The sequence below is a fragment of the Mustelus asterias genome, unplaced genomic scaffold, assembly GCF_964213995.1.
Source record: "Mustelus asterias unplaced genomic scaffold, sMusAst1.hap1.1 HAP1_SCAFFOLD_134, whole genome shotgun sequence".
NCBI lineage: Eukaryota > Metazoa > Chordata > Chondrichthyes > Carcharhiniformes > Triakidae > Mustelus > Mustelus asterias.
In genome coordinates, this window is record NW_027590165.1 from 540,281 (window position 1) to 563,047 (window position 22,767).

Below are 22,767 nucleotides of genomic sequence, written 5' to 3' on the forward strand. Positions count from 1 at the left end.
TCTGGCCCCTCAAGCCTGCTCTACCATTCAAGATCATGGCTGATTTTTTTGTGGACTCAGCTCCACTTACCCACCTGCTCACCATAACACTTAATTCCTTTACTGTTCAAAAATGTAGCTATCCTTGCTTTAAAAACATTGAGTGAGGTAGCCTCAACTGCTTCACTCGGCAGGGAATTCCACAGATTCACAACACTTTGGTTGAAGAAGTTCCGCCTCAACTCGGTCCTAAATCTGCTCCCTCTTATTTTGAGGCCATGCCCCCAAGTTCTAATTTCACCTGCCAGTGGAAACAACTTCCCTGCTTCTATCTTATCTATTCCCTTCATAATCTTATATGTGTCTATAAGATTCCCCTCATTATTCTGAATTCCAATAAGTATCTTCACAGTCCACTCAGTCTCTCCTCAAAAGCCAACCCTCTCAACTCCGGAATCAACCGTGGAAATTTCCTTTGCGCCCCCTCCAGTGCCAGTATATCCTTTCTCAATAAGGAAACCAAAACTGTGCACAATGCTCCAGGTTTGGCCTCACCAGCACCTTATACAGCTGCAACATAACCTCGCTGTTTTTAAACTCCATCCGTCTATCAATGAAGGACAAAATTCCATTTGCCTTCTTAATTCCCTGCTCCACCTACAAACACCTTGTGATTCTTGCACAAGGACACCCAGGTCTCTCTGCACAGCCGCATGCTGCAATTTTTTGCCATTTAAGTAATAGTCCATTTTGCTGTTACTCGTACCCAAATGGATGACCTCACATTTACCAACATTGTACTCCATCTACCAGACCCTCGCCCACTCAGACTATCTATATCCCTTTGTAGACTTTCAGCATCCTCTGCACACTTTGCTCTGCCACTCATCTTAGTGTCATCTGCTAATTTTGACACACTACACTTGGTCTCCAACTCATCTGTGCAAATCGTCAACAATTGCGGTCCCAACACTGATCCCTGAGGCACACCATTAGTCACTGATCGCCAACCAAAACAACCATTTACCCCACTCTTTGCTTTCTGTTAGAACACCCAGGCACGCAGGAGCTCTGTACTGAATTCACACGGTACCGGGTTTCGGACAGGTGTCTATAAGACTTCAGAAGTAATACCAATTAACAGCTAGGTTAAGTGAAAAGATGCAATGGTCACACATTTTTGGAAAAAAAAACGACAGATCATCTGAATTGTAATTTGAAGCTATGTATGGTCGAGCATTAATGACAAAACCGAATCATGCTCGACCCAATTTCCACAGGCTTGAATTTTCAGTATCCCAGATTTTCACAATCTCTTAAACAAAGGCTCCAACCAATCGTTCAGATTCTCAGAAGTGAAATAGTTTATAATCTCCATTTCCTCTCTTACCTTTCAGGTTAGTGGGTAATTCAGATAAACCATGTGCGATGTTGATATAATCAAACGAATCAGCACCTGTTTAAATAAATGAACTTCCATGAAACCAGCTCAGTGTAATATTACAGTGATATCGACAGTGTTTAAATGTGAAATTGAATTCACTGTGATTTTACCGTACCAAGCTCCTGTGTTTCTTTCAGTATTTTATCCAGTTTTGGGACTCCGTGACGCATTCTCACAAAGGATTCCCACATCACCCTTCGAGCCCGAGATCCTTTTTCCATCACCAGATTGAGGAGAAGTTTGGAACTGTCCGCCCGGTTTCCCTTATCCACGAGCTCAGTGACTTTCTATGAAGAATAGTAATGAAGAATAATGAGACGCAGAGTGAAAGGTAAACACTGAGAATGAGATGGAAAGGATCTGCTCAATGATGGGATTTCCCAGTTGTTTTCAGCTCAGAAATCAGTCACTGGGCCGGGTCCTGATCCATAATAAACACGGACTGAAAATTCTCTTGAAATCTCGTTCCAACCACTAACAATAAACAAATGTGAATCAACTGAACTGGAAATCAAAAACACATTTCAACTCGTGTGAGGAATCACTGAGAATCTGATATATTTTCATGTGATTAGTTGTCTGTCCTTCAGTGTCCAACATGATGGGGCGGCACGGTAGCACAGTGGTTAGCACTGCTGCTTCACAGCTCCAAGGACCTGGGTTCAATTCCCGGCTTGGGTCACTGCCTGTGTGGAATTTGCACATTCTCCTCGTGTCTGCGTGGGTCCCCTCCGGGTGCTCCGGTTTCCTCCCACAGTCTAAAGATGTGCGGGTTAGGTGGATTGGCCATGCTAAAATTGCCCCTAAGTGTCCTGAGATGCGGAGGTTAGAGGGATTAGCGGGTAAATGTTTAGGGATAAGGGGGTAGGGTCTGGGTGGAATTGTGGTCGGTGCAGACTCGATGGGCCGAATGGCCTGTTTCAAATCTGTAGGGTTTCTCTGATTCGATGACTGATTGACAACATGATGCACTTTTCCCACACAGTTAAATCACGCTGTGATTTACCAGGAAATCCTGATGAGATGTGGCAATGTGTTTTTTCTCCAAAAGGGTAGTGTGTCTTTGAAACGCTCTTCCTGAAACGGTGGTAGGAACGGAGAGGTGGATGGCGTCTTGGTCAGCAAGGAGTTATGGGTATCGTGGATAGGCAGTCTACAGATTGGAGGCTACAATCAAATCAGACATGATGTTATTAAAGAGCGGGGCAGACTCGAGGGGCTGAACGGCCTACTCCTAGCAGCACAGTGGTTACCATTGCAGTCTCACAGGTTTGATCCCGGCCTTGGGTGACTGGCTGTGCGGAGTTTGCACATTCTTCCCATGTCTGTGTGGGTTTCCTGCATTGTCTAAAGATGGGCCTGGGTAAGCTGCTCTTTCAAAGAGTTGGTGCAGAATGATGGGCCTCCTTATGGACTGTAGGGATTCCTGCTCTCCATGTGTAAGTAAACTAAACAACGAATCAGAACTCAGATGGCAGGGAAATAATGAGTCTGATCCTGAAGTTATTCAAATGCAAGCAATGTTAAAATGAAATTTAACTGACAAATTGCCATTGACTAATCCAAATACCGACTGCTAATTTAGGTCAGGAGAATGAGCCATTGACAATGGTGAAAAATCTAATGTAAACTTTACCGCTCAGTAACTCAAATTCCAGAAACAAAACATTTTTCGTTTTCAAATTACTAGTATGAAATCTCGGTGAAGAGGAGAGGGGAATTAGATCGGATTCGAGAGATATTAACACAGTTACAAGTGGGGTGTGAAGGAGGGGCTGAGCAAGATGTCAGAGTCGTGCTAATGGAGAATTTCAGACTGGAGTTTACAGGAATGGTTCAAACTCATTGCCTCGTAAACTAGAAGAATGGGAATTTTAAACTGAAGACATCAGAGGACTGGGGGGCCATTGTGAGCACAAAGTGATATCTGGAGTCTGACGGGGAACACAGTAAAGGCAGCAGAATCTGAGGAGCTGAAGATAAAGGGCAATGTGGGAGGCCCAGCAGGAGAACATTGGAACAGACGAATCTGGGGGTAACAAAAATATAGATTCGGATTCAGCAGGAGCTGTGCTGAGGTGGGAGGAGAAATTTGCAGTGTTACATTCAGAGAATAAGGATATTTCTGCACTGACAATGATGCAGGAAATGGAGTTCAGCTTGATTCTGAACACTGAAGTCACAGATAGTCTGGCCAGGTCTCAGTCAGCGGCTGGGAATGGAATACAATCCGGTGGTGAGGAGATGGAGTTTGTGTCGGGGGGAGCAGACAATGGAGTTATTTTTTTCAATGTTTAAGAGAGGGAGTAAATTACTTTCCCAGAGCACAGGGGCAGAAAATCACAAAGTGAATGAATTCAATGATGTTATATTCCCCCGTGAAGACTGACTTTCCACAATGAAAAAAATAGGGACAGCATTCCTTATAACACGATCCCAGCTTCTATTCTGTAAGATTCTGAGACTACAAGGATCGAAAATTGATACGACTCAGTGTCAGTTGCAGTAAACTAAGCGTTGTGGTGTAATATGAGGACAATATTGAGTCAAAGTGAGATAAGCCAGCTCATTCCTAAAATCATTGCTGAGACCACATTTAGAATATTGTATCCAGTTGTGGTTCCCTCAGTGCAACAAAATTATTGCAGCTTCTGAAAACAACTGGAATGGTTGAGATGATTGTGTGGTTGGACGAGGACCCATTGTGGAAAGTGGATCTGTCTTCACTGAAAACAAGTTTCAGAGGCGATATGATTGCGGATCTCCATTGACTCCAGTTTTGCCGGAAGGTTTTGATGCTAATCGAGTGAAAATGCTGTCTTGATATGAATGACAGACCCTTTCACCTCTCCCCTATAATTCTTTAACCATGTCTGAACCAAAGGAGCTCTGCAGCAGAGTGGTCCTGGCAGAACGCAAACTAAGTATCTGTGAGCAGGTTATTGCTGAGCAAGGACCACTGCAAGAACTGTTGATGATCCCTTCCGTCATTTTGATGACTGTGAATAGATTAATAGAATGGTAATTCCTGGAGTGGGTTTGTCCTGTTTATCATGGACAGGCTGTTGCTGGCAATATTCCCATATTGTCGGGTAGATGCCAGTGTTGTAGCTGCACTGAACAGCTTGGCTCACAGTGCAGCCTGTGCTGGAGCACAAAGCTTCAGTATCACAGCCAGGATGTTGTCAGTGTTCCTGCACACCAAGCACTAAGTTATTCCTTTAGATCATGTGGAGGGATCACTCCTCATCGCCAATGCAGGAAGCCTCCAAATCCACTTTCCCATCACCAGAAACCGTTTGTTGAAAGTCAAAAGGAAGAGCCGCAATCACAACTTAGAGCAAGTCTGTATCCCAGGACCAGCAGTCCGATTAAAGCCTCCGCTCAAGCAGGAAGTTTGTACTTCAAAAAGCTGACAGATTTAATGACTATCTCCCATGTCCTTTATGGCTCGTCATAACACTCGTCGACACAACTCATTGAACCAGGGCTAGGCCTCTGGTTTGATGATAATGGTGGAGTGATGGATGTGTCATGCTATTATTGAATAGATTGAGGTGATAAGCAATGCTGCACCTGATAAATCTATCACATTTTGCGAGGGCAGAGCATCGCACAACACCACACCCACTCCTCAGTTTAAAGAGCTACTTCATCTCCAACACAGGCTGTGCGCTGAGTCTTACCAACACTGTCATGAACAAGTGAATCTGCCACATGCTCAGCCTGGAAAGTTCAGTCAATAATCGTGCTGCCAAGACATTCTTGATTGGAGAAATTAAGTTGCTTTGCCTCTTTTTCTGGACCATTTCAGAGGGCAGTGAGTAGTCAACCACATTTGTGTGTGTCTGGATCCACATACAGGCCAGCTTGAGTCAGGACAGCAGGTTTCCTCAGCTAAAGTCACAGGTAAGATGCCTGAAGATTGAAGGGTGGCAAATGTTATGCCTTTGTTTAAGAAGGGCTGCAGGGAAAAGCCTGGGAACTACAGGGCGGTGAGCCTCACATCTGTGGTAGGTAAGTTGTAAGAAGGTATTTTGAGAGACAGGATCTACAGGCATTTAGAGATGCAATGACTGATAGGGGAGAGTCAGCGTCGTTTTGAGAGTGGAAAATCATGTCTCTCAAATTTGACTGAGTTTTTTGAAGGGGTAACCAAGAAGGTAGATGAGGGGAGTGCTGTTGATGTTGTCGATATGGACTTCAGCAAGGTCTTTGACAAGGGACCACATGGTAGGTTGTTGCATGAGGTTAAATCTCACTGGATTCAGGGTGAAGTATCTAAATGGAGACACAATTGGCTTGATGACAGAAGACAGAGGGTGGTTGTATAGGGTTGTTTTTCAAACTGGAAGCCTGTGACCAGTGATGTGCCTCAGGGATCGGTGCTGGGTCTACTGTTATTTGTCATTCATATTAATGATTTGGATGAGAATTTAGTAGGCATGGTTAGTAAGTTTGCAGATGACACCAAGATTGGTGGCACAGTGGACGGTGAAGACAGTTATCTAGCATTGCAACGGGATCTCGATCAACTGGGCCAGTGGACTGACGAATGGCAGATGGAGTTTAATTTAAGTAAAGCGAGGTGATGCATTTTGGTAGATCGAACCAGGGCAGGACTTACTGAGTTAATGATAGGGCGCTGGTGAGAGTTACAGAACAAAGAGATCTTGAGGCACAAGTTCATAGCTCCTTGAAAATGGACAGAGTGGTGAAGAAGGCATTCGGCATGCTTGGTTTCATTAGTCAGAACATTGAATACAGGGGTTGGGATGTCTTCAAGTTGTACAAGACATTGGTAAGACCACATTTGGAATACTGTGTAGTTCCAGTCACCCTATTATAGAAAGTATATTAAACTAGAAAGAATGCAGAAAAGATTTACCAGGATGCTACTGGGACTTGATGGATTGAGTTATAAGGAGAGGCTGGATAGACTGGGACTTTTTCCTCTGGAGCGTAGAAGGCTGAGGCGTGATCTTATAGAGGTCTATAAAATAGAGGTGCACAGATCAGCTAGATAGTCAATATCTTTTCCCAAAGGTAGAGGAGACTAGAGTGCATAAGTTTAAGGTGAGAGGGAAGAGATAAAAAAGTGTCCAGAGGGGCAATTTGTTCACACAGAGGATAAGAACATAAGAAATAGGAGCAGGAGTCGGCCATCTAGCCCCTCGAGCCTGCCCCGCCATTCAATAAGATCATGGCTGATCTGAAGTGGATCAGTTCCACTTACCCGCCTGATCCCTATAACCCCTAATTCCCTTACCGATCAGGAATCCATCTATCCATGATTTAAACATATTCAACGAGGTAGCCTCCACCACTTCAGTGGGCAGAGAATTCCAGAGATTCACCACCCTCTGAGAGAAGAAGTTCCTCCTCAACTCTGTCCTAAACTGACCCCCCTTTATTTTGAGGCTGTGCCCTCTAGTTCTAGTTTCCTCTCTGAGTGGAAAGAATCTCTCCACCTCTACCCTATCCAGCCCCTTCATTATCTTATAGGTCTCTATAAGATCCCCCCTCAGCCTTCTAAATTCCAACGAGTACAAACCCAATCTGCTCAGTCTCTCCTCATAATCAACACCCCTCATCTCTGGTATCAACCTGGTGAACCTTCTCTGCACTCCCTCCAAGGCCAGTATATCCTTCCGCAAATAAGGGGACCAATACTGCACACAGTATTCCAGCTGCGGCCTCACCAATGCCCTGTACAGATGCAGCAAGACATCTCTGCTTTTATATTCTATCCCCCTTGCGATATAGGCCAACATCCCATTTGCCTTCTTGATCACCTGTTGCACCTGCAGACTGGGTTTTGCGTCTCATGCACAAGGATCCCCAGGTCCCTCTGCACAGCAGCATGTTGTAATTTCTTTCCATTTAGATAATAATCCGATTTGCTATTATTTCTTCCAAGGTGAATAACCTCGCATTTGTTAACGTTATACTCCATCTGCCATGGATGGTGCGTGTCTGGAACAAGCTGCCAGCGGTAGTTGTAGAGGCGGGTACAATTTTGTCTTTTAAAAAGCATTTAAAGAGTTACATGGGTACGATGGGTAGAGAGGGATATGGGCCAAATGCGGGCAATTGGGACGAGCTTAGGGGTTTAAAAATGGGGCTGCATGGACAAGTTGGGCCGAAGGGCCTGTTTGCATGCTATAAATCTGTATGACTCTATAAAGGGCCTCAGCGAAACAAATTGGTTTTGACGAAAATCGAATATTAATATACAAACTGCCACAGTGAGATCAAAGCATGTTTCATGGCGTTTTAAAGCTCCGATCCCGCAAGGGCGGCTTTAACACTGGTTTACACAAGCACCTGAGTGGACCCAGTAATATCCCAATAAACTGCGTGGTGAGTGCAGCCAAGCTGCTGTCTCCGTGCGTGGTGAGTGCAGCCAAGCTGCTGTCTCCGTGCGTGGTGAGTGCAGTCGAGCTGCTGTCCCCGTGCGTGGTGAGTGCAGCCAAGCTGCTGTCCCCGTGCGTGGTGAGTGCAGCCGAGCTGCTGTCCCCGTGCGTGGTGAGTGCAGTCGAGCTGCTGTCCCCGTGCGTGGTGAGTGCAGCCAAGCTGCTGTCTCCGTGCGTGGTGAGTGCAGCCAAGCTGCTGTCTCCGTGCGTGGTGAGTGCAGCCAAGCTGCTGTCTCCGTGCGTGGTGAGTGCAGCCAAGCTGCTGTCCCCGTGCGTGGTGAGTGCAGCCAAGCTGCTGTCCCCGTGCGTGGTGAGTGCAGCCGAGCTGCTGTCCCCGTGCGTGGTGAGTGCAGTCGAGCTGTGAAGTATCCAAAAGGATCTCCAGATCCCAAAATTCCCAAACTCTGACGTTTCCCTCTCCTCATACCTGGGTCTGGTGTAGACTTAAAGACAGGAATATTATGAGTCAATAACTCCATTATCAGTGCAGCGTGTGATTCCTTGTCTGCTGGAAGATTATCTGGACAGAACCTGCTCTTTTACCATCATTTGTCAATATATCCTGAAAGTTGTGTACTGATAGGAATAATGCAAACTAATTCTGTATTCCTCCCACTTACCCCATGTTCTTGTCCAGTGAAAATTCTCTCGTATGTTAACGTTAAGCTGACTCCATCCACTCCTCCTTCCATCGCCTGCACTAGTCTGTCCCGGTAGAATTTTGTCAATTGGAACAACTGGTAGTCATCACAGTTTGTCAGGAACTGAGGGATTGTGGAGTTTGGATCTGTGAACACAAATGGAGAAAAATAAACACGTCAATGTGTTTCTATCCATGTTGTTACACTTCACTTTACAAGAAGCAACTGAAGCCCCCTGTGAACCGTATTATCAAACACCTTCTGGGAACACAGAAACATTCAGTGAAAGCATATTTGACCTTACCCCTGTAACAAACTTAGCCCCAAATCCATGAACATCCATTGTTAATAAGAACATAAGAAATAGGAGCAGGAGTAGGCCATCTAGCCCCTCGAGCCTGCCCCGCCATTCAATAAGATCATGGCTGATCTGAAGTGGATCAGTTCCACTTACCCGCCTGATCCCTATAACCCCTAATTCCCTTACTGATCAGGAATCCATCTATCCGTGATTTAAACATATTCAACGAGTTAGCCTCCACCACTTCAGTGGGCAGAGAATTCCAGAGATTCACCACCCTCTGGGAGAAGAAGTTCCTCCTCAACTCTGTCCTAAACTGACACCTCATTATTTTGAGGCTGTGCCCTCTAGTTCTAGCTTCCTTTCTAAGTGGAAAGAATCTCTCCACCTCTACCCTATCCAGCCCCTTTTGTGCAAAGGGACCTGGGGGTCCTTGTGCATGAGACGCAAAAACCCAGTCTGCAGGTGCTACAGGTGATCAAGAAGGCAAATGGGTTGTTGGCCTATATCGCAAGGGGGATAGAATATAAAAGCAGAGATGTCTTGCTGCATTTGTACAGGGCATTGGTGAGGCTGCAGCTAGAATACTGTGTGCAGTATTGGTCCCCTTATTTACGGAAGGATATATTGGCCTTGGAGGGGGTGCAGAGAAGGTTCACCAGGTTGATACCAGAGATGAGGGGTAGAACATAGAACATAACAGCGGGATTACTATCTCAATGGAAACAAATTAAAACATGCTACCGTGCAAAGGGACCTGGGGGTCCTTGTGCATGAGACGCAAAAGCCCAGTCTGCGGGTACAACAGGTGATCAAGAAGGCAAATGGGATGTTGGCCTATATTGCGAGGGGGATAGAATATAAAAGCAGGGATGTCTTGATGCACCTGTACAGGGCATTGGTGAGGCCGCAGCTGGAATACTGTGTGCAGTATTGGTCCCCTTATATGAGGAAGGATATATTGGCATTGGAGGGAGTGCAGAGAAGGTTCACCAGGTTGATACCGGAGATGAGGGGTTTGGATTATGAGGAGAGGCTGAGGAGATTGGGTTTGTACTCGTTGGAGTTTAGAAGGATGAGGGGGGATCTTATGGAGACTTATAAGATAATGCGGGGGCTGGATAGGGTGGAGGCGAAGAGATTCTTTCCACTTAGTAAGGAAGTTAAAACTAGAGGACACAGCCTCAAAATAAAGGGGGGTCGGTTTAAGACAGAGTTGAGGAGGAACTTCTTCTCCCAGAGGGTGGTGAATCTCTGGAATTATCTGCCCACTGAGGTGGTGGAGGCTACCTCGCTGAATATGTTTAAAGCGCGGATGGATGGATTCCTGATCGGTAAGGGAATTAAGGGTTATGGGGATCAGGCGGGTAAGTGGTACTGATCCACGTCAGATCAGCCATGATCTTATTGAATGGCGGGGCAGGCTCGAGGGGCTAGATGGCCTACTCCTGCTCCTATTTCTTATGTTCTTATGTTCTTAGTACAGGCCCTTCGGCCCTCGATGTTGCGCCGACCAGTGGTACCAACCTAAAGCCCCTCTAATCTACACTATTCCAATATCATCCATATGTTTATCCGATAACCACTTGAACGCTCTCAACGTTGACGAGTCCACCACTGCTGCAGACAGGGCATTCCACGCCCTTACTACTCTCTGAGTAAAGAACCTACCTCTAACATCTGTCCTATATCTCTCACCCCTCAATTTAAAACTATGTCCCCTCGTGCTAGCCAACACCATCCGAGGAAAAAGGTTCTCACTATCCACCCTATCTAATCCTCTGATCAGCTTGTATGCCTCTATTAAGTCACCTCTTAACCTTCTTCTCTCTAACAAAAACAACCTCAAGCCCCTCAACCTTTCCTCATACGATTTTCCCACCATACCAGGCAACATCCTGGTAAATCTCCTCTGCACCCTTTCCAAGACTTCCACATCTTTCCTATAATACGGTGACCAGAACTGTACGCAATACTCCAAATGCGGCCGCACCAGAGTTTTGTACAGTTGCAGCATGACCTCCTGGCTCTGAAACTCAATCCCTCTACCAATAAAAGCTAACACACCGTACGCCTTCTTAACAACCCTATCAACCTGGATGTCAACTTTCAGGGATCTATGCACATGGACACCCAGATCCCATTGTTCATCCACACTACCAAGTATCTTACCAGGTGTTGATTATGAGGAGAGACTGAGCAGATTGGGTTTGTACTCGTTGGAATTTAGAAGGCTGAGGGGGGATCTTATAGAGACCTATAATCTGTCACAGGTAAAGCATTCAAATCGATCATTAAGAAGGTTATACCTGGACACTCAGAGAAACTCAAGGAAATCTGGAAGAGTCAGCATGGAAAGGGAAATCGTGCTGAACTAATTTACTGGAGTTCTTTGAAGGATCAGTGACACCGTGGATAAAGAGGAGCCTGTAGACATGCTGCACTTGGATTCCAGAGGCCATTTGAGGAGGTGCCACATCAAAGTTTTGTGGAAAATAAAAGATGACAGTGCAGGGAGTAACATAATAGTATTGATAGAAGATTGGCTGGCTGGTAGAAAACAGAGTATTGATGAATGGGTGCTGTATCCGATTGGCCGGCTGGGACCAGTGGAAAGCTGCAAGCGTCTCTGCTGCGGCATCAACTTGTTACAATTTTTATGAATGAAATAGACGAGAGAAGCGAAGGCATCAAGGTTAAATTTACAAATGATACAAACATCGGTAGAACAGGGTCTTGTGAAGAGGATATAAGGAGGTTGAGCATGGGTGAGTAAGTAAAACTGACAGATGGAGTATTATGTGGGAGAATGTGAATCTGTTTGCTTTGGCAGGGAGGATAAAAGAAACAGTATTACTAAACAGGAGAATGGCTGCAGGATTCTGATGCATTTGGATTTGGGTGTTCTCGTGCATGAATCAGAAAAAAATCATTTGCAGGTACAGCAAGTCATTAAAAGGCGAATGGAATATCGTCCTTTATTTTGAGGGGACTTGGAGATAAAAGGATATTATGCTTCAGATTTACAGGGAATTGGGAAGACCACATCTCAAATGGCTGATGAACAGCGGATGGAGTTTAATTTACATCAATGCGAGGTGATGCATTTTGGTAGATCGAACCAGGGCAGGACTTACTCAGTTAATGGTAGGGCGTTGGTGAGAGTGACAGAACAAAGAGATCTTGGGGAACAGGTTCATAGCTCCTTGGAAGTGGAGTCACAGGTGGGCAGAATGGTGAAGGCGGCATTCAGCATGTTTGGTTTCATTGGTCAGAACATTGAATAAAGGAGTTGGGACGTCTTGTTGAAGTTGTACAATACATTGGTGAGGCCACACTTGGGATACTGTGTGCAGTTCTGGTCACCCTCTTATAGAAAGGATATTATTAAACAAGAAAGAATGCAAAAAAGATTATTTACGAGGATGCTACTGGGACTTGATGGTTTAAGGTTTAAGGCGAGGCTGCATAGACTGAGACTTTTTTCCCTGGAGCGTAGGAGACTTAGGGGACATCTTATAGAGTCTGTAAATTAATGAGGGGCAACTTTTCCCAAATGTAGGGGGGGTCTAAAACTAGAGGGCATAGGTTTAGGGAGAGAGGGGAGAGATACAATTTTTCCACAGAGAGTAGTGAGTGTCTGGAACAAGTTGCCAGAGATGGGAGTGGAGTCAGATACAATTGTGTCTTTTAAAAAGCATTTAGAAGTTATATGGGTAAGATGTGTATGGAGGGATATGGGCCAAACGCAGGCAATTGGGACTAGCTTATTGGTTAACAAAAAAGGGTGGCATGGACAAGTTGGGCCGAAGGGCCCCTTTCCATTCTGTAAACCTCTATGACTCTATGAATATTGTGCCCAGTTAATGAGCTCATTATGTAAACAAAGATATTAGTGCATTGGATGCTATTGAGAGGAAGTTAACTGGATTCATACCCAGAAGAAACGGGTTATCTTATGAGGAAACGCGAGAAAGACTGGGCTTGTTTCTTCCAGAGTCTAGAAAAGAGAGCAGTGACTTGATTGAAGCCTATAAAATCCGCTATTGACACCGAGGACATGGAAAGGATGTTTCCCCTTGTGGGTAAGTCCAGAACTAGGGGACACTATTTTAAAACAAAGTTGTCTTTTTAGGTCAGAGATGATGAGATTTTTTCTTCTTTCAGAGGGCTGTTGATTGCGAAAGACAAATAGATCAGTGATGGTCCTATTGAATGGCAGAAGCGCTGAAGGGGCCGAATGGCCGACTTCTGTTCCTATTCCATATGTTCGTATCAATTATTTGTTCTCACTTTTCCACTTATCTTTCTATTGTCCTTGATGGGTTCATGGTACAGACGTTAGGGCCCTTTCTTCTGAAGCCGAGAATGAGAAACCCCACTCCTGTTCCAGCCTTGCAGTTTCACATTGACCAGCCTCTTATTCCCCTCCTGACCTGACCCAGCACAGAACAATCCAGATATCACTCACTCAGGCTTTGTTTTTCACTCCAGTGCGTCAGTTTTAACAGCTCCTCTATGAACATCTTTCCATCTGTGTCACTACTTCAAAACATGCATCTTTTTTGGTCTTTCCTCCTTCTCAAAGAAGATCCCATCAGTTCCAGGATGTTCTTTCCTCTGGTACGAGGGAGCTAATTTACCATTTGTGATGTGCCAGGGCTGTAGAAGAATCTGTCTATTCCCCTGACAACAGAATCTCCAACCACTATCACTCTTATTTCTGTGGCCCACGTCACACTGTTGCTCAGGAACACTCTGCTTGAGTCACCCTTACAATGCCCACTTCCAGTTGTCGATTGGACAGTCTGAGTACGTCGGGGCTCCCTCCACCTGTAAATGTGATCTCACTCTAGATCAGGCGTGTTCACCTTCACAACTTGAGGACTTATATACATTTTTAATCACTCAAGAGGCCAAATCTTGGAGAGATAACGGGAGAAAGGTCCTGATTTTTTTGTCTGAGAACAAAAGAACAAAGAACAAAGAACAGTACAGCACAGGAAACAGGCCCTTCGGCCCTCCAAGCCTGTGCCGCTCCTTGGTCCAACTAGACCAATCGTTTGTATCCCTCCATTCCCAGGCTGCTCATGTGACTATCCAGGTAAGTCTTAAACGATGTCAGCGTGCCTGCCTCCACCACCCTACTTGGCAGCGCATTCCAGGCCCCCACCACCCTCTGTGTAAAAAACGTCCCTCTGATGTCTGAGTTATACTTCGCCCCTCTCAGCTTGAGCCCGTGACCCCTCGTGGTCGTCACCTCCGACCTGGGAAAAAGCTTCCCACTGTTCACCCTATCTATCCCCTTCATAATCTTGTATACCTCTATTAGATCTCCCCTCATTCTCCGTCTTTCCAAGGAGAACAACCCCAGTCTACCCAATCTCTCCTCATAGCTAAGACCCTCCATACCAGGTAACATCCTGGTAAACCTTCTCTGCACTCTCTCCAATGCCTCCACGTCCTTCTGGTAGTGCGGCGACCAGAACTGGACGCAGTACTCCAAATGTGGCCTAACCAGCGTTCTATACAGCTGCATCATCAGACTCCAGCTTTTATACTCTATACCCCGTCCTATAACGACATGGAGACAGTGGGGATGAGTGTGATTACATACGTTCAGTCTCAATTTTTTCTCTCACTCTCACCACCCCACACAGATACATGGTCACTCTTTCTCCTACACACCCTCATTCATTCACACATCCCTTTAGTCACTATTCTCACGAAAATGACAAACATTCTGTCTTAAGCCCCGATTCGATTTTACCCGACTCGACTTCACCCACCCCAGCCCTGCCACGCCTGTTCCTTCCCACCGGGCTGCAGCCTCACTGCACTTTGCCCCACCCAGAGATACCTTTGCTCCTTTTTCACACCAGCCTTCAGCACGCTGTTCACTGCGTCACCAATCATGGATTGTTTCTCCTATTCACACTCGCTAGTCAGCCAATCAGCAGCAACGGGAGAGAGAAACAACCTCTGATTAGAGGAGCAGCTCCAAGCAGAATCTTGAATTCGAACCCAGCTGTTTGACAACAATTTGAAAACTGCCTCCGGGGCCGCGTAGAGGAGCTTCACAAGTCACACCCGGCCCCTGGGCTGAACTTTGGATAAACCAGCTCGAGATGGTGACTCACTCCCACTTTCTACTCAGTCCCTGTCCTGTTCCCTCTTCCTGTGTGAGCAGCAGACAAGACAGGAATTATATTTGTATTGTTTGGTGATCCTACCTGTGTCCATTCCCATTCTTTTTGAAGATGTTGAACATTCTCCCCTGTTTGAACCTTCAGCCATGATATTGACAGACGTTCCCTGATTCTGAGACTCTGTAATGAGGATAATATCAATGTCAGGATCAGATGTAAATATTAAAATCAGAAGCAGAGCGTTGAGATCTTCACTGATATGTAAAATATATTTCAGAATATTACAATTGCACATGTTTATAGAATAGAAACCACGATATTACCACGATATTAGTGGCAGCTGTTTCACAAAATACCAGTCACCCACATCAGGTCCCTTGAAAAATCCATCCTGTATCCATGCAATCCTCTGCCCCATTTCCAGTTCCCACTTCCCTCTCCAAAGTTATTGAACATGTTGTTACCTCCCAAATCCAGCACCATTTTTGCAGGAGCTCCATACAGTTAAGTTTGCACCCTGCTACTGCTGTTAAAATCACAAATACTATCCTATCCGACTCTGACAAAAGTCAGTGAAGTATCTTCATTCACCCGTCTGCAACCTTTAACGTGCTTGACCATATCATCCTTCTCAACTCCTGCCTCTTGTCGTGCAGCTGAGTGGAAATGCATCACATGCATCCTGGTTCAATTCTTCTCTATTCCTTTCCATCCAGAGAATCAGTGACATTGCTTTCTCTTGCCACTCCCACATCATTATCTCCATCATTGGCCCTCTTCTATTTCTCATCAACATGCTGCCCCTCGGTAACCTGGCAGCAGGTTCAACATGAAAACTGCTGATATCCAGCTCCACATTCTCACTGCTCTGAAACTCTGCTTCCTGAATCCTGACTAACTCACACCACGTCTCAGTTCATTCACCCGAGTTCACCAACTCTCACTGTCTCACAGCCTGACAACAGCTCAATTTTAAAATGCTCAAACTAGCTTTTCAATCTCTCCATGGCCCCTCTCTTCCTATTCATGCAGCCTAAAGCAGCCCCAGAAGCCAGCGATATCTCTACCGTGCCCAATCTGACAAGTTGTGCATCTTGAGGATAATTTATCCACAATTCAGGCCAAGTCCTGAGCTCCGAAATTCCCTCCCGAAGCCTCTCGGCTGCTTTACATTTCCCTCTTCTCAGATTCACCTTAAAAAGATTAACAATCTGACTAAAATTAGTCACCTGCCCAGCGACCCCTTCGAATGTTTTATGTATTTGTTTTCCTACTAAATTGTTCTCTTGTTGAGTGTTTTGGGATGTTTTGCTACGTTAAAGCTGCTATACAAATGCACGTGGCTCCATATTCTCCACTCGCGTGGATGTGTCAGTGTCTGTGTCCCTATACCTGTATCCCTAATCAAACTCAGTTATTGTCCCCTCCTTTCTCCAATATGGAAATGGAAAAGTGATTCAGACATTTAATTTCTTCAAATTAGAATTGGAAGTTATTCAACAGCAATAGTTTACAACCAAGGTTTAAAACCAGCAATGTAAAATGCAGTTACCCGTTTCACTCTTAATCTCATGCAACAACTCAGATTTCCAGTGTGTCTGATTTTGTGAAAAAATATCCCAAAGCACAGATCTGTAATACACATCTGGTCATCTGAACAGATCCGGATTTATTCCTCATCAACCCCAATGACCCGGCCTCGCCCACACCGAGCCAGCATCAGTTATTGGGTGAAGCCACATTGACTTTCAAGAGGACCCCAGAAATTTCTCAGTGCATGGAAATGGCTGCAATGCAAAAGATATCCAGAAGACCAATGGTGGTGCGGAGGAGGGGGCACTGCATCAAGTAACGAAAGAGGCAGCAAGAAGAAAGGTGAAAGCAATGGAATGTGTCAGGTGTCGTGGGACACACTATGTGAATCATTGCAAATGCTTTCGCCACTGCAACAAAAATGGGGGTTTAGCCACGAACTGCAAAGATGCTAAGAGCAAGTCGAAGGTGGAGTAAGGAAATTCAAATTTGAAAATGCATGAGTCAGCTAGACATCAACTGGGAAAATCAGAACAGACACAGAAGCAAAGGATTCCATATAATTCCATAGGATTTCGGGGAGCAATGGAGAAGGACAAGAGCGGCCCTTGGTTCAGGACGAGAGCCAAATACATACAAATTAGACAGGATCAGGGGAATTTGGTTTGGGAGCGGCAATCTGACGGCAAGTCCAGGTCTGGCATGTGGGCAGCTTTTAAAGGCCAGTTAACCGAATTGCAGAACATGCATGACCCATAAAAATGAAGGTTAGAAATAGCAGAATTCGGGAACAGTGGACGACAAGCAAAATAGGAAGGAACTTAAACGCCAAATTAGGAGGGCTAAAAGAGACCATGAAACGTTATTAGCAAACAGGGAGATGGAGAATCCCAAGGCTTTTATGCATGTATTCGGAGCAAGAGGGTAGTTCAAGAAAGAATAGGCCCACTCAAGGACAATGGAGGAAAGTTATACATGGAACCACAGGACGGCGGCGAAATCCTTAATGAGTACGATGTATCGGTATTCATCAAGGAGATGGACATGGAGGATGTTGAGGCCAAAGATAGGTGTGTGAACACTCAAGATAATGTCAATATATCGAAGGAGGTAGTGATAGATTTCCTAAATTAAATTAAGATGGACAAGTCCCCGGGGCCAGATGGGATCGAGCTCAGTTTACTGTGGGAGGAAAGAGATAGGGGAGTAAAAATATATCTTCACATCCTTTTTAACCACAGGTGAGGTTCCAGAGGACTGGAGAATAGTTATTGTTGATCCCTTGTTTCAGGAAGAAAGCAGGCATAATCCAGGAAATCAAGGGTTGGTGAGCCTAACGTCTGTGGTGGAGAAGCGTTTGGTGAGGATTTGTGCACATTTGGAAGAAATTGACTAGCTTGTGTCAGGCAGCATGGTTTTGTAGGGGGAAGTCATGTCTCACCAACTTGATTGAGTTTTTTCAAGAGGTGATAAAGATAATTGATGAGGGAAGGGCTGTGGATGTACTTTATATGGACTGTAGTAAGGCGTTTGACAAGATCCCACATGACAGACTGGAAATCACAAGGAATCGGGTGGGCTGGCTGGATGGAAACAGAACTGGCTTGGTGACAGAAGACAGACGGCAGGATGTTACGCTGCGCTCGTCCCAAAACCGTAAAATCCAACCCAAGGTCAACGGACCTTTCCATGGTTCACCCCTCGGCTTTCCGATTCCCATGGTGGGCGGAACGGGAAAATTCACCCCAGAGAACAGCAGGGAAAGGGTATTTTTTTCAGAATGGTGACCTGTAGCTCGTAGTGTTCTGCAGGGATCAGTGCTGGGACCTATTTTGTTTGGAGGAAAACGTGGGTGGTCTGATTAGTAAGTTTGCGGGTGACACGAAGATTGGTGGAGATGCTAATAGCGTTGAGTTTACAACAGGATATAGATAGATTGGAAATTTGGGCACAGAAATGGCAAATGAAATTTAATCTGGAGAAATGTGAGTCAATGCATCTTGGAGGATCAAATTTATGTGTGAATTGTACTGTAAATGGCAGAGCCCTTTGGAACATTAAGACACAGAGGGATCTGGGCGTGCAGGTCCACATTTCCCTATAAGTGGCAGTTGACCAAGGTGATTAAGAAGGCCTATGGCCAGGACATTGAGTACAAGCGTTGGAAAATCATGTTGCAGCGATATAAAACCTTGGTTAGGCCGCATTTGGAGTATTGCACACAGTTCTGGTCTCCACTACCAGAAGAATGTGGAAGCTTTGGAGAGCTCAAATACGGTTCACCAGGATGTTGCCTGGTCTCAAGGGTGTTGGCTATGGCGAGAGGTTGAATAAACGAGGATTGTGTTCACTGGACACCCGGGGGCTGAGTGGAGATTTGATAGAGGTTTAGAAAGTTATGAGATGTATAGACCCGGTGCATATCATTCGGCATGTTTTCACAGGGTGCAAGTGTCAATAAAAGGATTCAAGGTGAGATGGGCTGAGTTTAAGAGAGATGTGCAGGGGAATTTTTCATGCAGAGAGTGGTTGGTGCCTGGAACATGCTGCCTGAGGAGGTGGCTGACACAGGCACATTAGCAACATATAAGAGGCATCTGGATAGGTACTTGAACAGAGAGGGAATAGAGGGATACAGACCGAGTAAGGGCAGAAGGGCTTTAAGTTCAGTTAGCGCATCATGATCGGCACAGTCTTGGAGGGTCGAATGGCCTGTTCTTGTGTTGTACTTTTCTTTGCTCTAGGAGCACTCTTACAACATGTTTAATGTGAGTGAGGGGTGTGAAACCTATCTGAGCAATACTGGAGTTAGTGGAAAACAAACGAAGATGGTGATGGACATGGGAGCCTCTGTGTCTGTAATCCCTGAAAGGACCAACAAGACAACTTGAGACTCTAACCAGGCGCCAGCCCTTACTCAGACTGGGATCAAACTTCAGATGTACACCGGAGAGCCCATACCATTGCTTCAGGTGTTAGAAATGGACATTGCACATAACAGAAAAGAAGCAAGGACACATGTCACAAGAACATAAGAAATAGGAGCAGGAGTAGGCCATCTAGCCCCTCAAGCCTGCCCCGCCATTCAATAAGATCATGGCTGATCTGATAGTGGTTCAGTTCCACTTACCCGCCCGCTCCCCATATCCCTTAATTCCCATATTGATCAGAAATCTATCTACCTGTGACTTAAACATATTTAACGAGGTAGCCTCCACTGCTTCAATGGGCGGAGAATTCCAGAGATTCACTACCCTCTGAGAGAAGAAGTTCCTCCTCAACTCTGTCCTAAACTGACTGCCCCTTATTTTGAGGCTGCGTCCTCTAGTTTTTGTGGTAAAAGGGAAGGAGCCTTATCTATAGGGCATGGCTGGCTCAGTGAAGTTCGGTAGAACTGGGATAAAATAAAGCACACAAAGGTGAGAGAGGATGTCATTCAGAAATATCCTGAGATTTTCCAGATGAACTGGGCACATTGCGTGGCTCTATAGTTAAGTTGCTCATTGATCCACAGGCTATCCGCGCTTTTTCAAGTGCAGGACAGTGCCCTACACCATGAAAGGTAAAGTGGGGGAGGAGTTCGATTCCAAGCCTTTGCAGCCACTCGATGAGTCTATTCGGTTGGGGAGCATTAAATATCCCTGTTCATAAAAATGATGATACTGTGCATACACGTGATTACCTGGAGGCCTGGAGTTTCTGTTTTCAAGCCATGCTGGGAGAAATGGATAATCTGTGACAAGATTTTCCCCATGTACTAGTTCATTTTCATGACATCTAATTACAGGGAAAACTGAGGAGGAGCACCTCAGCACCCTGAATCAAGTGTTAGAGGTCTTCACAGGCAGCATTGCATCAGAGGCACAGCGTGGGAATTTTCTAGACACAAAGTGTGGAATATCTAGACCACAAAATCATAGTGCAGCGTTCATCATTTGTGGAGGAAAAAGCTCCAGATTCCAATCATGTGTCCGGGCTCAGGTAATTTTTGGGTTTAGTTTACTCTTTTCCAAGGAAAATAACCACGATCTATTTAATCTCTCCTCATAGCAAGTTTTCTAGCCCTGGCAACATTCCTTTAAACCTCCTCTACATTCATTCCAGAGCAATTACGTTCTTACTGTAATATGGTGACAAGAACTACACAACTATATTTCAGTTGTGGCCTCATCAGTACTTTGTCCAATTCCAACATTACATCCTTACTTTTGTATTCTATACCTCTGGCAATGAAGGAGAACATTTTCTATGCCTTCCTTACAACCTCGTCTACTTGAAGTGCTGCATTTAGGCTCCAGTGTACTTGTACACCATGATCATTCACCTCATCTACTCCTCTTAATATATTCCCATTTATTTGTGTAATCTCTAAAACTGATTTACCTCCCTAATTGCATTTTAAAATGCGTCTGCCACTTCACCGCCTACTCCACCAAGCCATCTATATCATTTCGAAATTATAGCTACCCTCTACACTATTCACTACTCGGCCAATATTTTTGCCATCTGTAAATTTCCTAATCGATCCGCCACGTTCATTTCCACATCGTTAATCTGTAACACAAACTGTAAGGGGTCGCAAAAGCGAGCACTGTGGAACGTTTTATCCAGTTTGCCACATTACACTGTACCCCATGGGTTTTAACACTTTTCACCGATCTGCCGTATGGGACCTTGTCAAACGCCTGGCGAAGTTCGATGTACACAACATACACAGCACTACCCCTTCTTGTCATGTCCTCAAAGAATTCAATGAAATTCGTGAGGCAAGATCTTCCTTTGACAAATGCACGTTGACCATCCCTGACAAGTCCGTGCCTTTCGACATGACAATTAATCGGCTCACTCAGGATTATTTCCAATAATTTGTCCATCACCAATTTAAGGCTAACTGGCCTATAATTGTTTGGCATTTCCCTCGACACCTTTTTTAAACAATTGAACTAAGTTCAATTGTTTAAAAAAGTAATGGGGCGGCACCGTAGCACAGTGGTTAGCACTGCTGCTTCACAGCCCCAGCGACCTGGGTTCGATTCCTGGCTTGGGTCACTGTCTGTGTGGAACTTGGACATTCTCCTCGTGTCTGCGTGGGTTTCCTCCGGGTGCTCCGGTTTCCTCCCACAGTCCAAAGGTGTGCGGGTTAGGTTGATTGGCCATGCTAAAATGCCCCTTCGTGTCCTGAGATGCGTAGGTTAGACGGATTAGCGGGAAAAATATGTAGGGACATGGGGGTAGGGCCTGGGTGGGATTGTGGTCGGTGCAGACTCGATGGGCCGAATGTCCTCTTTCTGCACTGTAGGGTTTCTATGATTCTACGATTCTAAGTTTGCGTTTCTGCAGCCCTCAGTTAGCTCCTCTATATCTCGTGATGATTGGAAAATCATTATCAGAATAGTCAGTGAGATGTTGGCCTGGCTGAGGAAGATGGGCTGGAATTCTGTGGTATGTTGGGTGGTTGTAGGTGGGTGCACTGAGCTGCAAGCGAGGAGGTGTTGTATTCATCAGCTGGTGGGGGGAGGGAGGCAGTTATGTTGCCCTATTCTGGATGGAGGGGCTAATCTTGTGGCAGAGGGAAATCGTTTTGTCCCATGGATCTCCGAGAGGTTAGTGGACAGGTCACATGGTGGGAATGGGGTTGCGGTGTAGCGTGGGACCCATGGGGAATTATAGGCCTTTGGGTGGTCAAGGGAGTTGCCAGGGGGACGGGTGGTCAGGGGGATGGTCAGCGGAAGGCTTGGATAGGAGGTGTTCAGTGTGGTGTTGTCAGATGGTGAAAAAAGTTGCTATGGGTTGTCATATTTTAAATGGCTTCGTTACTTGGTGGAGATCAGTCACATTGTCAGCCGCGTCAGTCAGTAGGGCAGTCAGGGCTTTGGTGGGTGCTCAGTGGGGAGGCGGGCTGCAATGGGATGTTCAGATGGTCTGGATGATCAGTGGGTATAGTGGTCAGTAGTGAATGGAGCTCACTGGCATTTAGTCAGCGACGAGTTGACTAGGGGGTAATTAAATGTGTAGTCCTGAGGAAGGGAGGTGGGGTTTACTCGAGGGGCTCATAATAGCTCACGTGGTAGCGTCTGGGTAGGCGGGCGTGGTCTGGTGGGGTCACACGGAAGACACAGTCAGAGGTGCTCTGTAGATCAGGTGGTTTTCCGTGGGATCCCGTGGAATGTTGGTGGTGGTGAAGTCGGGACAGGGGGAGGGCAACTGATGTTATGTGGGTTTGGCCAGAGGGGATCGAGGGGAGTTTGGCCAGAGGGGATCGAAGGGACAGTCAAAATGTTCGGAAGTTAGATGTGGAATAACA

At 45.6% G+C, this 22,767-nt stretch overlaps 1 protein-coding gene across 1 annotated transcript in view; it reads right to left on the minus strand.

The window, feature by feature from the left end:
* Window positions 1–22,767, minus strand: part of LOC144484922 (NACHT, LRR and PYD domains-containing protein 3-like) — a 184,988-nt gene that overhangs the window by 161,231 nt on the left and 990 nt on the right. Inside the window, exons 2-5 of the mRNA XM_078203281.1 lie at window positions 15,015–15,110; window positions 8,460–8,626; window positions 1,539–1,710; window positions 1,370–1,435 (exon numbers count right to left, since the gene is read on the minus strand). Coding sequence (XP_078059407.1) covers window positions 1,370–1,435; window positions 1,539–1,710; window positions 8,460–8,626; window positions 15,015–15,078 — 469 coding nt within the window. The 5' untranslated portion in view covers window positions 15,079–15,110. The remainder of the gene's footprint in view (window positions 1–1,369; window positions 1,436–1,538; window positions 1,711–8,459; window positions 8,627–15,014; window positions 15,111–22,767) is intronic.